Source organism: Heloderma suspectum, chromosome 2 (genome assembly GCF_057233095.1).
Source record: "Heloderma suspectum isolate Gila_16-S chromosome 2, 16-S_ref, whole genome shotgun sequence".
Lineage (NCBI taxonomy): Eukaryota > Metazoa > Chordata > Lepidosauria > Squamata > Helodermatidae > Heloderma > Heloderma suspectum.
Window position 1 is genome coordinate 384,159,651 of NC_139459.1, and position 17,497 is coordinate 384,177,147.

Sequence of the window (17,497 nt, forward strand, 5' to 3'; positions counted from 1 at the left end):
TAATTCTGGACCTTATCTAGGTGTTTGGACTGATGGGATTATTTAGTAATGATGTCTCCTGTTAGAACAGCACTTTGCAGTAGGGATGTACGAAAGTCACTTACCTTTTTGCGGATGTGATTCGTGGTGGGGAGGGAGGCGCTCTGTCTCTCCTCCTGGAATCCTCGACGGGGGGGAAGGCGATCCGGTCCTCCCCCCTGGAATCCTGCCCGGCCGGCTCTGCGCCGTGATAGGCTACGTAAATACTTACATAGCCTAAGTATCTACGTAGCCTATCACGGCTATGATGAAGAAGCAAATGGTGGCCGCAGGGCGGCCGCCATTCGCAAGTCAACACAGACAGCAGCAGGTAAGTGCTCCATCTCGCATGCCTTTCGTGGGTTGGGGGCTCCATTTCACACACCTTTCGTGGGTTGGGGGATCAGGGGCTTCGTTCCGCCACAGATTTTGGGGGGCCGAATGCACTGGCATTCGGCCTCACCAAGATCCGTGGCGGTATTCTCCGACATCCCTGATTTGCAGAGAAAAACAAAATGGAAAAACAGAATGAGTGTTCACCAGTCCCACATGCACACTGCCTGTCTAAAGACAATAAAGGAGACCACACTGTTCTTCAGTGAGGAAAAGAAAGCAGTTTTACTCCCAAATATTCTTGCATATACAATGCAGTTAAAGCATAGAGGTTCAAAAGATTACACTGACAGAAGCACTGGTGGAGATGAGTGAGAGAGAGAGGAAGAGGGAGAGAGGAAGGGAGGAAGGGGAGGAGCAAAAAGAAGAAATCACAGGAAACCACAATAGGCTATAGTGATCCGAATGCTATCTATGGTCCAAATTCCCATGAATTAACTGACTGCAACACTGCTTCCTTCTGGCAACTTGCAGATGCCGCTGCAATATACCCAACATGGACAGGCCCATGTGCTGATAGTGTTTGATAGTTTTGTACATTTGCAGTTTTTAGACTCTTGTGCCTAGGGATGGCGCAGACGCCTGACTGGGTCCGAGAATCCATCGGACTCCCCCTCCCCCTGCCTGCCTATGCTCCTGGACCATGCCTGCTGAGACTCTGGCCTCGCTTGCCCATGCTTACACCCTCCTGGCCATTCTCCACACTCACCCGGACCAATCCGCAAGCACCCACCATTTTGCCAAGGTTAGTTTTACAGAAAGAAAGGAAGGAAGGAAGCTATTAAAAATGCACATATTTAAATATGCGTGAATTCAGACTGGGAAATGGTCAATTCACACCTCCAATATTACATATATCCAGCTTTCCCAGGCTGAATTTGTGAGTATTTAAATATGTGCATTTTCAATGACCCCCTTTTTTGTAAAAATAAACTTTGCAAAATGGTGGGCGTTTGCCGACAGGATGCAGGGTGAGTGAGGCTTGAGTGCGAGTCCGGGGGTTGGGGCTTGAGCAGGAGCAGGGCTTCAGTGGGTGCCCGCTGATACTGGATGGGGCTGGGTTTGTCCACCCCTAATTTTGTGCCAGGCTGTACTTTCTCTTATTATCTTGTATTAAAGTTCTTGTAGTAAATTTTTGTATTCAACTTATCTTTCATCTCAAACCGACAATAGTTTTTTGTGCTGAAAGCAATTTTTTAATCAAGTTGTGCAATTGGATCCCTGAGGCATTAAATCCAGGTTGTCACCCAAGCATATATTAAACGTATAATATTTACGATGCGATCCTCTGTGATGGTGCCTACTCAGAACTAAATCGTATGGAGTACCATTGAATTAACTCCCAGGTAAGTGCGTGTACGATCGCAGTTACATAACTGACATTTTGCTGCTGAGAACAAGGGTATATGTCTAATGGCTTCAGCTTCCCAAGCTCCTAAAGCAGACAAGGGCATCCTGGAATGAAATCAGGTGAATGTGAAGAGACACACCCAGACATCTGAGTCTGGCACCAGCCCTGAGCCATGGGAGCTTCAAGCTTGAAAAGGGATATCAAATGTGGCTTCTTAGTTCCTCAATGCTGGTGTTTTCTCTGCCATTCTAGTTTCACCCTTTCCTGAGAAACCCCCAGTTTTACAATACATCTATGGATGGAATGCATTTGGATAAAAATGGAGACCTGACAGCCAACTTTGACATTATTAACTGGGTGAAGCTGCCCAATAGGACTGTCATTGGACTGAAATTTGGGAGAATGGAAAGACGGGGATCCCCAAGCCTCAAGGTCACCATTGACCCGGATGCCATTGTGTGGTCCAAATGGCTCAACCAGGTGAAAAACATCATTCCTTGCATTTCACTATATTTCTTTACCATCTCTTAACCTTTATTATTTTTGACAGGTATATTTAAGAAATAAGGGCCGCGGTGGCTCAGTGGTTAAGACGCTGAACTGCAGACTGGAAGGTCGGCAGGACAGCAGTTCGAGACCTGAGTGCTCTGTGACAGAGTGAGCTCCCGTCTTCAGTCCCAGCTTCTGCCAACCTAGCAGTTCGAAAGCAAGAAATTGCAAGTAGATAAATAGGTACCACTTCGGCGGGAAAGGTAACAGCATTCCGTGCACTTCGGTGTTCAGTCATGCCAGCCACATGACCACGGAAGCGTCTTCGGACAGCGCTGGCTGTTCGGCTTAGAAATGGAGATGAGAACCACACCCTAGAGTCGGACACGACTGGTTGGGGACACCTTTACCTTTTTTTATATTTAAGAAAGGTAATAAATACAGACTGGATGGAACATGCAATTGCTTCGGTTTCACAGGCTTAAGCTTAGTTACGGGATCAAATTAAACCCTGGAATTCTCTTGGGCTCTTTCCAACTCTCTCTCTCTCCTTTCCACAGATGAATTTCCCCTAACACATTTTCCTTGCTGTTCGATCTTTCTGCTTAGCGCCTGCCTCACGCCAGGTGCGTGGAAAGCTGTCGCCCTGGATTCGTGAAGGTGGCTCAGGAAGGAAAGGTTGCTTGCTGCTATGACTGTGCACCCTGCGCAGAAGGGACCATCTCCACTCAGGAAGGTGGGTGACTGTGGAGGAAGATGCAGCCCCTGGGGAGGAGGGCAAAGACCCACACAGGTGTTTTCTGTGAAGTTTTTCTTAAGAGGATTTTTAAACTTGTGTCCTTTATTGCAATATCCACAATTTATTTGAACAATATGAGTCACAAAAAATAAACTTGGAGGCTGGACAGTAGGGGAGGGGAGGGTGACTCCAAACATTTTCTGTGATGTTTTCTTTTCTTTTCACCGCATGTCTAAACTTGGATCTATTCTTGCAATATCCATAATTCCTTTCGGAAAGTGATTCTTAGCAGTAACGTTGGAGGATGGACCCCTCCCCAGGGTTTGGTGGTTGAGGCAGTGCATGGAGCTGGGATACACTCCATCAGCCTAGATGTGTCTTATGCACTTTACACTGCACACACACTCTCCTTGGGTAATATTGTGATGTTCACCCATCTTGCCTCAGCAGTGACAAATGCCAGGGATGGAGTGCTTGCCAAATTTTTGTTTCATTTGGAAGGAGGTCAGTGGAGGCTTAGTGGCATTTTGCATAATGTTGTTCAGTAGTTCAGTCATGTCCGACTCTTCGTGACCCCATGGACCATAGCACGCCAGGCCTTCTTGTCCTCCGCTCTCTCCCGGAGTGTGCTCAAGTTCATATTCATTGCATCAGTGATGCTATCTAGCCATCTCATCCTCTGCCGTCCCCTTCTCCTTCTGCCTTCAGTCTTCACCCAGCATCAGGGTCTTTTCCAGAGAGTTTTCTCTTCGCATTAGGTGGCCAAAATATTTGAGCTTCAGCTTCAGTATCTGTCCTTCCAATGAGCAGTCAGGGTTGATTTCCTTTAGGATGGACTGATTTGACCTCCTTGCAGTCCAGGGGACTCGTAAGAGTTTTCTCCAGCACCACAGATCGAAAGCATAGATTCTTTGGCACTCAGCCTTCCTTATAGTCCAGCTCTCACAGCCATATGTTACTACTAGGAAAACCATAGCTTTGATTAGACAGACCTTTGTCGGCAAGGTGATGTCTCTGCTTCTTACTATGCTGTCTCGGTGTGCCATAGCTTTCCTCCCAAGGAGCAAGCGTCTTTTAATTTCATGGCTATAGTCACCGTCTGTGGTGATCTGGGAGCCCATGAAAGTAAAACCTATCACTGCTTCCATTTCTTCCCCTTCTATATGCCAGGAAGTGATGGGGCCAGATGCCATGATCTTCGTTTTTTTTTAATGTTGACTTTCAGACCAGCTTTTGCACTCTCCACTTTCACCCTCAACAGGAGGCTCTTGAGATCCTCTTTGCTTTCTGCCATTAGAGTGGCATCTGCGTATCTGCGTATCTGAGGTTGTTGATAATTCTCCTGGCAATTTTAATTCCGACCTGTGATTCATCCAACCCGGTGTTTCTCATGGTGTACACTGCATATAAATTAAATAAGCAGGGCAACAATATGCAGCCTTGTCGTACTCCTTTCCCAATTTTGAACCAATCGGTTGTTCCATGTCTGGTTCATACTGTTGCTTCTTGGCCCTCGTACAGGTTTCTCAGGAGAAAGGTTAGGTGGTCTGGTACTCCCACCTCTTTAAGAATTTGCCACAGTTTGTTGTGACCCATGCAATCAAAGGCTTTGGCATAGTCAGTGAAGCAGAAATATACGTTTTTCTGGAATTCTCTTGCTTTCTCCATGATCCAGCAAATGTTGGTGATTTGGTCTCTAGTTCCTCTCCCTCTTCGAAACCCAGCTTGTACTTCTGGTAGTTCCCAGTTCACATACTGCTGAAGCCTAGCTTGTAGGATTTTAAGCATAACCTTGCTGGCATGTGAAAAGAGTGCAATTGTGCGGTAGTTTGAACACTCTTTGGCGTTACCCTTCTTTGGAATTGGAATGTAAACTGACCTTTTCCAGTCTTGTGGCCATTGTTGAGTGTTCCAGATTTGTTGCCATATTGAATGCAGCACTTCAACAGCATCATCTGTTAGGAACTTCAATAGCTCAGCTGGAACACTGTCATCTCCACTAGCTTTGTTGTTACTAATGCTTCCTAAGGCCCACTTGACTTCACTCTTGAGGATGTCTGGCTCAAGTTCAGTGAGCACACTATCATGGCTTTCAGGGACATTCAGATCTTTCCTGTATATTTCTTCTGTGTATTCTTGCCACCTCTTCTTAATCTCCTCTGCTTCTGTTAGGTCCCTGCCTTCTTTGTCCTTTATCATGCCCATCTTTGCACAAAACGTTCCCTTCAGATCTCCGATTTTCTTGAAGAGATCTCTAGTCTTTCCCATTCTATTCTTTTCCTCGATTTCTTTGCATTGTTCACTTAAGAAGACCTTCTTGTCTCTCCTTGCTATTCTCTGGAACTCTGCATTCAGTTGGATATATCTTCCCCTTTCTCCCTTGTTTTTCGCTTCCCTTCTTTCCTCAGCTACTTGTAAAGCCTCCTCAGACAGCCACTTTGCTTTCTTGCATTTCTTTTTCTTTGGGATGGATTTCGTTGCTGCCTCCTGAATAATGTTCTGGACCTCCGTCCAGAGTTCCTCAGGCACCCTGTCTATCAGGTCTAATCACTTAAATCTATTCCTCACCTCCACTGTATATTCATAAGGGATATGATTTAGGTCATACCTGAATGGTTTAGTGGTTTTCCCTACGTTCTTCAATTTCAGCTGAAATTTTGCAACAAGAAGCTCATGATCTGAGCTACAGTCAGCTCCAGGTCTTGTTTTTACTGACTGTATAGAGCTTCTCTATCTTTGGCTGCAAAGGACATAATCAATCTGATTTCGATATTGACCATCTGGTGACGTCCATGTGTAGAGTCGCCTCTTGTGCTGTTGGAAAAGAGTGTTTGCTATGATCAGCGTGTTCTCTTGGCAAAACTCTATTAGCCTTTTCCTGCTTCATTTTGTACGCCAAACCATGCTTGCCTGTTATCCTGGTGATTTCTTGACTTCCTACTTTAGCATTCCAATCCCCTATGATGAATAGGACATCTTTTTTTGGTGTTAGTTCTAGAAGGTGTTGTAGGTCTTCATAGAACCGATGAACCTCACCTTCTTCGGCCTCAGTGATTGGGGCATAGACTTGAATTACTGTGATGTTGAATGGTTTGCCTTGGATTCATACTGAGATCAGTCTATTGTTTTTGAGATTGTACCCCAGTACTGCTTTTCCCATCCTTTTGTTGACTATGAGTGCTGCTCCATTTCTTCTAAGGGATTCTTGCCCACAGTAGTAGATATAATGGTCATCTGAATTAAATTCGCCCGTGCTTGTCCATTTTAGTTCGCTATATGTATCCACAAATGTACATGAAAACGTAAGAAGAGAAATATTGGATTAGATCATTTTTTTATTAGTCCGGCATTCTGTTCTCACAGTGGCCAACAGTTCCCAGAGTGGCCAATGGGAAGCACGTAGGGGGACATGAGCACAATACACCCTCCCACTCATGTTGCCCAGTAAGGGGTATACACAGCCATGCTGCTTCTGACACCTGAATTAATATGTAGCCATCATGACTAGGAGCCTCTGATAGCCTTTCCTCCATTTATTTGTCTCATCCTCTTGTTAGCAAATGCCATAATTTAAACATGCATGTGTGAAGAAGTACTCCCTTTTCTTTGACCTGGAACTAGGGCTGTGCACTGCTTCAGTCCGAGGCCCAAACCCTGAGTCGAAGCGGGCCGCTTCAGGTCACTTTGTGCCCTTTTGGAGGCTAAGTGGAGGGGGCACGAAGCAATCCGGAGTGGGTCAGGGGCTCACCGAAGCACTTGGTGTGCTTCAGCCCCTAACCCAGCCCCCCTGGTCCAGCCCCCCCCAGTGCCCCCAGGTCCTTACAAGAGCTGCCTTCTCCACTGCTGCTGCTGCCTTCTCCTCACCACCACCTTCTCTGTTGCTGTTTTTGCTGCCTACCACCACTGCCACCAGCTCTTCAGGCCTTGACGCACGGCGACTCTTCTTACAGGGAGTCGCCATTTTTAAAATGGCAACTTCCTGGAACTTCCAGGAGATTGCCATTTTAAAAATGGCAACTCCCTGGAAGAAGACGTGTCGCCGCACATCCAGGCATCAGGAGATAGGAGCAGTGACGGCAGCGGCAGCAGAGGAGGTGGCGGTGGGAGAGGACCCAAAGTGGGGTTCACTATCCAAACCCCACTTCGGGTTCAGGGCCGAGGCAAGTCGTGGCCCCGAATCCAGCTAGATTGGACCCACCTCAGAAGCAGCAAAGTGGCTTCCAAGTCAGATCGGGGGGTCCCTGCACAGCCCTACCTGAAACATCCTTCATTCAGAGACATAGTTCTTTGACCAAACATCAGGGGGCCATGAAAAATGGTAAAAACTGGAAGCCAGAACAGGAGAAAATATCCCACCATGTTTGGCCTTGTTAAATTCTGAATGGTGGTCTATCTCCTGTTACTTCCGATGGACTGTCAAAATCGGCATTTTACTAGCTGTCTGTCAGTGCATTTTCACAGTCATCTTTGAATATACCTCGGGGAAATACATGGTAGCCATGCAGGTCCTCTGTTTCTTGTTCTCCAGTGCTGGGTTACTGGGCTGTATCTCTCTCCCAAACTGCTACAGTATTACACTGAGGCCTGATGTGAACACAAGGATCACCTCACGATGAAAACCAAAGAATAAATGTGATTGATATTGTTATCAAACACACACATGTTCTTCTATTTTTATGCAGTTCAGAAAAGTAACAGAAAAAAATTATTTATCATTTTAATCTTTCTAGCTATGTCCACCACCCCCCTCCAGTATTTCTCTGGCTCTCTGTTTTTAACTTGGTTGAAATTTTCCCAGTGTAGACTTCAGGGGGTGGGAAGGACTTTTCAGCAATGCAGGGTGGTATATAAAACTGATTGTTGTCCTGAGGCAAGATGTGAAATTTGCAAGTGTTAACACTGAGGAATTAAGGCACAGTGGCTGACCAGAAAGTTGTATGGAAGAATTCTGTAGCTCCACTTGGGATGTGCAAGGCCTTGCCATCCTATTCAACCTGCTTTTCTGCTCTTCTCCAAGACCAGGCCCTATCTTCCCCTAACAGCAGAATTCACACAAGAAGCTTCGTAACAGCTCCCTGGGCTTGGGGGTGGGTGAGAGAGTGGATGGGACTTGTGTATCCCCCACCATCCTACATGTGTCTTCCACACTTTACTCCTTCTATGGTTAATATTGTTATGTCCACCCCACTTCTCTGAGCAGTGAGGAATGCATGGGATGGAGTGCTTGCCAAGGTTTAATTTCTTTTGGAAGGAGGTGGATGGACGCTTATTGAAATTTGATAATATATGAACTTATTAACTTACTTACTTACTTATTATTTGCAATATTTGTATACTGCTCCATATCTAGAACAGATTTTGCAGTGGTGAACACAAGAGATAACACAGTAAAAGGATAAAAAGATTAAAACACCAGATTAAAAGTCTGCTTTTTAAAAAACAGAATACCAATAGAAACCATGACTGTTGGGATGTACGAATCCCTTACCTTGTTCCGGTTCGGGGCATCCGCAGTGGTGGGGAGGCGATCCATCCCTCTCCCTGGAATCCTCCCTGGCTGGCTCCACCTCCATCCGCTGCTGGGCTGTGGCCGCCATTTGCGTCCCTGCGTTAGCCGTGATGGGCTACATATATATTTACGTAGCCTATCACAGCAAACAGCAGGGATGCAAATGGCATAGCGGATGCTATTTGTGTCCCTACTCTTTGCCATGATACGCTACGTAAATATTTATGTAGCCTATCACGGCTAACGTAGGGAGGGAAATAGCGGCCACAGACCAGGGGCAGCAGATGGACAGCTGACAAAAGGTAAGATCCATCCTCAGGAAGTTTCACGGGGTGGCGGGGGGGATTGCTCTGTTCTGCCATGGACTTCAGGGGGCCGGATTCTAAAGAATCCAGCCTCACTGGAGTCTGTGGCAGAATTCTCTAACATCCCTGCATGACTGGTCTATTAAAGAAAGCCTGCTTCAAGGAGGAGTGGTTTCCTGGTGGGCGTTCCATGAAGCACAACCCACACACACACGGCCCTCCAACCTATGTTGGGGCTGCACTGAGTACCCAGGTGGGCAGAGCTGAGTCAGGCCAACCCCACCCAGCTCACCCACCCAGGTCTCAGTAATACACACTAGATCAGCCATCTCATCCACAGTTAGGTCATGGATGAGTAAGCTTTTACTGCAGACCATCCTGGCATTAAATAGCAGCACCACAAGACAGGAGGGTACAGTGGATGAGCTACCAGATACATCAGAGCTAGAGGCAGAGGGGGTAGAAGGGGAACAGTGCATAAACATCTGTGATCCATTCTACTGTGACGTCCCAGCCCCCTCCTCCCCCAGCGGTGTCATGTAGATCTTAAACAGCATGGGGGATAAAATAGAGCCCCGTGGAACCCCATGGCATAATTGCCATGGCACAGAGCAATAATCCCCCAGCACCACCTTCTAGAATCAGCCATCCAAGTAGGAGTGGAACCACTGCAGTGCAGTGCCTCCAACTCCCAACCCAGACAACCTATCCAAAAGGATACCATCGTTGATGGTATTGAAAGCCACTGAGAGGTCCCAGGGAATCAACAGGGTCGCAGTCCCCCTGCCTCTCTCCCGGTGTTAGTGAATTCCATACTTTAACTATACAGCTCTGAAGAAGGACTTCATTTACTCTGTCCTGAATCTTCCACCATTCAGGGCTTCATCAAACAAGGCTAAAAATCCCATAGTTAAACAGGGGTTCTGCTTCTGGAATCTTTGTGGGATTAGATCGATTCCTTTCCATGTGGCTTCTCAAACAAACTAAACTTCTCAAGATGTTCTATGTGTTTCATTACAAAGCCACTAGGTGGTGAAGTTGTATTACTTGCAATAAAGCGACTTTGATCAGTATACCGTGATATACTGTGACTCCATGGTGGGAGGAGGGAAAATGCCAGACTTTCGTTGTCATGGAAAACAATGCAAAACAGCTCACAAAGAGCAGGAGGTGCCCTGAAGGAGGACAGCATTGTGTACAGGACCTGCAAACATCTGTGAGTAACCAACCTCGGTAGCAGGATAAAAGCCCATGTGAAGGAGCCCTCAGAGGCACAGTTGTTTGACCAGACATCAGGCTGCAGTGAAAAAAGCAAAAGAAAGAGAGAAAATGACAGAATGAGAAAGACAGGGAGAGAGGGAGGGAGGGAGGGAGAGAGGGAGAGGGAGACAGAGACAGAGACAGAGAGAAGCTGACAAAGGAGATGCAACATCTCAACACATTTGGCTTTGTTAAATTCTGAACTGTGGCTTAAATGTAGGTCTATCTCCTATTACTTCTGATGGACTGTTGAAACAGGCACTTTACTGGACACCTGTCTGCTATTTGCGTTGCCCTTATTTTCACCGTAGTCTACGTAAAGATTTACGTAGACTACAGCGACCAAATAAGGAACGCGAATGGCAGCTCCCTATGTGGGCCGCCATTTGCGTACGTGCTTTTTTTTTTTTTAAAGTCACCCGTGATAGGCTACATGGCGATTTACGTAGCCTATCACGGCTGACTTTGCAGATCTAGCCGTGATAGGCTACGTTAATCGTCACGTAGCCTATCACGGGGGCATTTTTTTTTTTAACTGTTTAGTTCGCGGCCTGGCGAGGCGAGGCGCCTCCTCCCCGGCCTGAATTTCAGCCAGGCGAGGCGAGAAGCCTCCCCCCCCGGCCTGAACTTCGCGGGGGGAGCAACGAAGCACCTCCCCCCCACCGTGGGAAATCTTCGAGGACAGGTAAGTGACTTTCGTCCACCCCTACACATAACATATGCACATATCGAATGTGCCTCCGTTTGTGTGTTTTGAAAATTGTGCCCTGTTTCTTTGTTTTCCCATCTTTTGTACGTGGGCTTTGTAGTTTTGCACCATCAATTTTACTTTTTGTACCATAATTCACACCTTTAAAGTTTATAACAACAGTTGGGTCTTCTTAGCATTGCTTTTGTGGTATTCTGCAACTGTTCCTCTCATTTTCTGTTTCAAGTGCTCCAGCTCAGCCAGGAACTCGTCACAGTTTCATCTGGATGGTATACACCACAATTGGGAAGCACCACAGAGGCTAGTCCCTGGGACTTCACATGCCATAATGCTACGTAAAGATTTACATAGCCTATCACGGCTAGATTTTTAAAAAATACCTTGATAGGCTACGTAAAAGTTTACATAGCCTATCACGGCTGAGTAAAACAAACAAACAAAAAACCACGCGTAAGCAAATGGCGGCGCCCATGGGCGCCCCCATTTGCATTCCTTATTTTGGCACGTCTAGTCTACGTAAACATTTACGTAGACTACGGCGAAAATAAGGGGAACGCAAATAGCATAGCGTCTACGCTATTGGTGTTCCCCTTATTTTCTCTGTAGTCTACGTAAATGTTTATGTAGACTAGACGTGTCAAAATAAGGAACGCAAATGGCGGCGCCCATGGGCGCCACCATTTGCGTACATGCGATTTGTTTGTTGTTGTTTTTTACTCAGCCGTGGTAGGCTACGTAAACATTTATGTAGCCTATCACGGCTAACTGCAGGGACGCAAACGGCGGCGGCTACGGCTGCCGCCTTTTGCGGCCTGGCCGGCCAGGATTCGGGGGTGGAGGGACAGAGCACCTCCCCCCCAGCCAGAATTTTGGGGGGGAGGGACGGAGCGCCTCCCCCCCAGGCCAGAATTTCGGGGGGAGGGACGGAGCACTTCCCCCCCACCGTGAATCAAATTTCTTTACAGGTAAGTGACTTTCGTACATCCCTACATCACCTCATAAGGAAGGAGCATATCATGCAAAACAACCAATGCTGTGCAGCACTGGCAATGTCCCCTGCTGCCCACATCCCCTGCTGTAATCTCCAATCACACGTAGGGATGTCAGAGAATTCCGCCACGCATCTTGGTGAGGCCGAATGCCAGTGCATTCGGCCCCCAGAAAACCATGGTGGAACGAAGTCCGTGCCCCCCCAACCCATGAAAGGCGCGCGAAACGGGGCACTTACCTGCTGCCGTCCGCGCTGACTTGCGAATGGCGGCCGTGTCTGCGGCCGCCATTCGCTTCCTCATCATAGCCATGATAGGCTACGTAAATAATTACGTAGGCTATCACGGCTAACACAGGGATGCCATTTGCGTCCCTGCAGAGGCTGTGATAGGCTATGTAGGTATTTATGCAGCCTATGACGGCAAGCAAAAGAAAAAAAAAACAGCGGACACTAATGGCAGCGGCTACGGCGGCTGCCATGTGCGTTCCCTTTTTTTTGCTGTTTTAGCCTATGTAAATATTTACGTAGGCTATTACGGCGAAAAAAAAGGAGAACGCAAATGGCGTAGTGGGTGCTATTTGTGTTCCTTTTTCGCCGTAATAGCCTATGTAAATATTTACGTAGGCTAAAACGGCAGGGGGGGAAAAAGGAATGCAAATGGCGCCCACTACGCCATTTGCATTCCCCCCCTTTTTTTTTTGCCGTAATAGCCTACGTAAATATTTACATAGGCTAAAACAGCAAAAAAAAAGGGAACGCAAATGGCAGCCGCCGTAGCCACCACCATTTGTGTCCGCTGTTTTGTTTTGTTTTTGCTTGCCGTGATAGGCTACATAAATATTTATGACCCCTATCATGGCAAAATACAGGGACGCAGCCACCATTTGCATCCCTGCAGGCTCCCCAGTGGCCAGATGTCTGGCTGCAGGTGGCCCTGGCCGGCGGCTCCGCAGAATCTCCATGGAGCAGAGCCAGCCAGCCAGAATTTCGGGGGGAGGTGTGAAGCGCCTCCCTCCCCACCGTGAATGTCACCCTTCGAAAAGGTAAGTGACTTTCGTACACCCCTAATCACACATCGGAGATAGCAGTGAGGATTCTTTAAAAGATAGAAGGCTAAAACCCACCTGTTAGAATAATCCATTAAGGCCAAATAAAGCCTGCAGGACAGAAATTCCCAGTTTCTAGGTTAAAAACATGGTTAAATATGGATCCTAAACACATGAATCACCAAAATTTGGGTTGTTGACATGGGAGAATGTTGAAGCCCAGAAAGCCAGATTGTGCCCTGCATGAAATTACTGTGTGCTGCCCATCACATGGGAGAAATATCTTTGATGGAATGTAAAAGAACAGATATTGCCAAGGATGTAAGGGAGATGTTACTCTTGTTCTTTCCAGATGCAGACCATTGCACCAAGTGTCCTGATGATCAGCATCCAAATAAGAACAGAGATCAATGTATCCCCAAGACTATAACTTTCCTGTCAAATGAAGAAACTTTGGGGATCACACTTGCTTCCTTCGCCCTGTTCCTGTCCTTAATCACAGCATATGTGTTAGGAATATTCATTAAATTCCAAGGAACTCCAATAGTCAAAGCCAACAACCGGGACCTTTCCTACATTCTCCTCATCTTCCTCATGCTCTCCTTCTTGTCCTCCTTACTGTTCATTGGCCAGCCAGGGAAAGCAACCTGCCTTCTCCAACAAACAGCCTTCAGCATCATCTTCTCAGTTGCCATCTCTTCTCTCTTGGCCAAAACAATCACTGTGGTGCTAGCCTTCTTGGCCACCAAGCCAGGGAACAGGGTGAGGAATTTGCTGGGAAAGAGTTTGGCCAACTCCACTGTCATTTCCTGTTCCAGTATTCAAGCTAGCATTTGTGCCATCTGGCTGGGTATCTCTCCACCCTTTCCAGACTCAGACAAGCACTCACAGCCAGCACAGATCATCCTGCAATGCAACGAAGGATCTGTCGCCTTCTTTTATTCTGCCCTTGGCTACATGGGCTTCCTGGCTGCCATCTGCTTCACGGTGGCTTTCCTGGCCAGGAAGCTGCCTGGGGCCTTCAATGAAGCCAAACTGATCACCTTCAGCATGCTGGTCTTCTGCAGTGTTTGGCTGTCCTTTGTGCCGACCTACCTGAGCACGAAGGGGAAATACATGGTTGCCGTGCAGGTCTTCTCTATTTTGGCCTCCAGTGCTGGGTTACTGGGCTGCATCTTTTTTCCCAAGTGCTATATTATTATTCTGAGGCCTCATCTGAATACAAAGGAGCATCTCGTGATGAAAACCAAAGAATAAATCTGATTAATATTTTTAGCAAACATTCTGATATTCTGTTTTTATGCAATAATCTGCATTTGGAAAACTTGGCTTCATTCCAACTTTGGAAAAGCAAACAAGGAAACATTTGCCTTTTTAATCTTGCTAGCTATGGCTTTTATTTTTACTGTATCACTCTGGGTTTAAATGCTCCCTGCTTTTAACTTTGGTTGAGATTGTATCAATGTACATCTCCAGAATAATTTATGTTACAGTCAGTTTTCAAGAATAAAATGCAACTGCTGAAGAAGTCAAGATTTCTTCAAAGAATCATGGTTATTAGCACAATGTTTTCAAGAAAGAGGATACCCCACCAAGGTGGTAAAATCAGCTATGAACAGAGCAAATGCCTCGAAATGAGATACTTTATTAGGTCTCCCAAAAAGAATGGTAAAACAACAAAGAGAACAGTGAGCAACATATATTCTTCATTTTAACCCAGTCACAAAAAGATTACAAACACACATATCCCCGCCCCCCCCCCCCAACTTTAGTCTTACTCAGGATTTGCTAGGTTTAACTACAAGACCCAGAGTAATGTTCAAGAGAACAAAAAACCTCAAGGACTGGTTAGTGCATACCGAACACACACAGAGCACAAACAAGATTGTGCAACCAACAGTGTTTAATACACCAAGACCAAAAGGAAATCATCCATGTGGCTTTTGCACATACTGCAAGTTCACCAAAAAGAAAACATATTTTGCCAGTCCAAGCACTGGAAACCTTTTTCAAATCTCTGATTTCCTAACCTGTAACTCCTCAGGAATAATCTATGCCATTACATTTAGGATAATGGGCAAAGGGAAAGGGTGTAAAGTCTGACCTTACCTTCGATTTGGGGTCGACTTTTTCCAAGATCAAGGTGAGAGGAGACCCTTGAGGGAAGTATCCCTTTTGCTGGCAAAATATGTGTGTATTTATGCCATTGCATGCCCCTGCAAAAAGATATATATTGGTAAGAACTTGAGACCTTTAAAGCTTAGAATAGGGGCACATTTGTGTAATTTATGGCATCAAAGGGCAGGATCACCAGTCTTGCAACAGAATGAATGGGTTAAAGCAAGGCCGGGGCGCTAAATTAGGATGGGCCTTGACAAACTCCCACCCACCTACCCATAGTCTGAATGGCATCAGGGGGAGGGGCCATGCCCTTGACATCATTTGGTTCTCAGTTGATGTTCTGAGTCTATCCACAAGACCCATCGGCTGGAACCCAGCTTTACAGTGTACGGTGCTTTTGCCCAGAAGATACAATTGCAACATCTCTGTGTCTGTGTGTGGTTTGAACTAAGTTCCCAGAAAGGGAATGCAAGGCCAGCTTTGTTGAACTGTGACATACATTTTTCCTAAAGGAGATTTTGGGCAATATCTACATGTGTAGGGCTTCACCGTTGTTCCCCTTGTGTTTGCAATGGAAGGGGGCCAAATCATGGTTTAAATTTGGACAAGCTGCCAAGCCTGTTTTCTGATGTATTTCTGGCCAGGGCCATTCCATAGCAAAATGGCTATACTAAACACTTCTTTCCTCCTGCACACAAACACACAGACATTGACATATTCACTTTTTTTTAAAAAAAGTGTTCATATTTCGTTGTTTTTAATGTGTTCTATGCCATTCTGAGATCTTTTGATGTGGAGCAGTATATACACTTTTTTATTTTATTTTGCTTTCCAATGCAGTCATTCAAACCAATTACAATATTTCAACTTAACACACATATAGCATATCTAAGGTTGCTTGATCATTTGACCTAAGCCCCTTCCAATGATTGATAAAGGATATACATTTTGGGGGGAAATCTGGATGGAGTTCATTCTTCCCTCCCATAGTAACTTCCCCCTCCCAACCCCCCCCCCCCAGCATCATCCTGATATAAATCAGGAGCATGCACACTTACTCTAGAGTAAATAAATCATAGCTGAACTATGTGCAATTGCATTAACATTTAGTTTCACCCTCAGAAGTAAGTCCTTTGCCTCTGGAAATAAGGATGGGAGGCTGGAAATGCAACAGATATAAACTATACTCCTGTCACTGTGCAGCTTACTCAGAAGTAAGCCATACTGATAGGGCTAGGCATGCTCCCATCCCATTTTTTCCTATTCAGATGTAAGTTGAATTTTGTTTAATGGGACGTACTGTCTAGTAAGTCAGAACAGAATCGCAGCCTTTGTTTAGGATCCACACCCTTCATTATAAATTGCATGAGGGGATTCCAATACACAGCTCTAGAATTAACATTTTTATTATAGTTAAGCACAAAGTGGGGTTCTGGATTTTTTACACCTGGTTCTCTAGAGTATGATTTCTTGTTATTCTGAATAAAAATATTACCTCCAGTTATGCTTTTGATTTGTTCTAATTTGCAAACATTGTACCTGCATTTACTCTCTGAGTTGTTCATCTAAAAAAATAAGTGTACATTGAAATTAAATCATGATTACCATTAGTTAAGTATTTAGAATCCCATGTATCAGATACATTTATATCCAAGTAAGCACATTCAAATACTTTGGAGAGAAATTTCCTTTTCAAAAACCTGGGAAATTCAATGACACATATACAGAGACACCACACACACACAGGTCCAAAAAAACCTGCCGGTTTACGATTAGACTAAGATTATCTTATATTGCCTCAAGCTCCATGTGATGTCACATATATGTATATATGTTATGAATCTCTCTCTCTCTCTCTGTGTGTGTGTGTGTGTGTGTGTGTGTGTTTGTGTAATGCATTAACGTTCTGACTCTGTATTCCTCTGTTAAGTAGATTGAGAAAGTGAGTGCTTTGAGTGACAGGAGGTATGTTGTCATTGCATATGTGAGATGATTGTCTAAATGATTGATGTGGGGCGAGGGTGAAATGATGTGTGATGTATAAACAGGGAGCAGTGCCTGTGGAGTTTTAGATAGACAGAGCTTGAGGGGAGACAGATAGTGCCTAGGATCTGTTTTTCTAGGATGAGAGTGGGGACTGAATGTGTGAGAGAGGATATCTAGAAGGTTTCGAATTGACTTCCTGTCATACCACAGTTATTTATGTGTCTCAATTATTTATGAGACTAAAGTGGTCATTTACTGTTTAACACCTAAATTCTGTAAATAATAAATATTTCTCTGCTTTTCAAAATCTCACGCCTATGGCTCATGGCTATGTCAGAATAAAAAGTCACTGCGCCCTCATATCTTGACAAGTAAAGACAGGGGGGAATGGGAGCTGAGGGAACAAAATAGCACCTCCCCATGCCAGGGAATGTGCACTATTGTCCCCAGAATTGACTTATTTTTATTTCCCCTGCTTCAGTTTATCACCGTTGCACGCCTGCACAGCAGCCCTGTCTATTCCATTTAGAAAATGTACAGGGTTGCAGTCAAAGACAACCTGTATCTAGTCCCCTACATG

The 17,497-nt window shown here is 45.5% G+C and overlaps 1 protein-coding gene across 1 annotated transcript; it reads left to right on the forward strand.

Annotated features, from left to right (window-relative positions):
- The first annotated feature begins 1,054 nt into the window (after positions 1-1,054).
- On the forward strand, positions 1,055-14,067 carry LOC146356394 (vomeronasal type-2 receptor 26-like). Its single transcript, XM_084830083.1, has 4 exons — positions 1,055-1,156; positions 2,015-2,242; positions 2,861-2,987; positions 13,163-14,067. Exons 1-4 carry the CDS (start codon positions 1,055-1,057, stop codon positions 14,065-14,067), a joined length of 1,362 nt encoding a protein of 453 aa, XP_084686209.1.
- Positions 14,068-17,497: the final 3,430 nt, after the last annotated feature.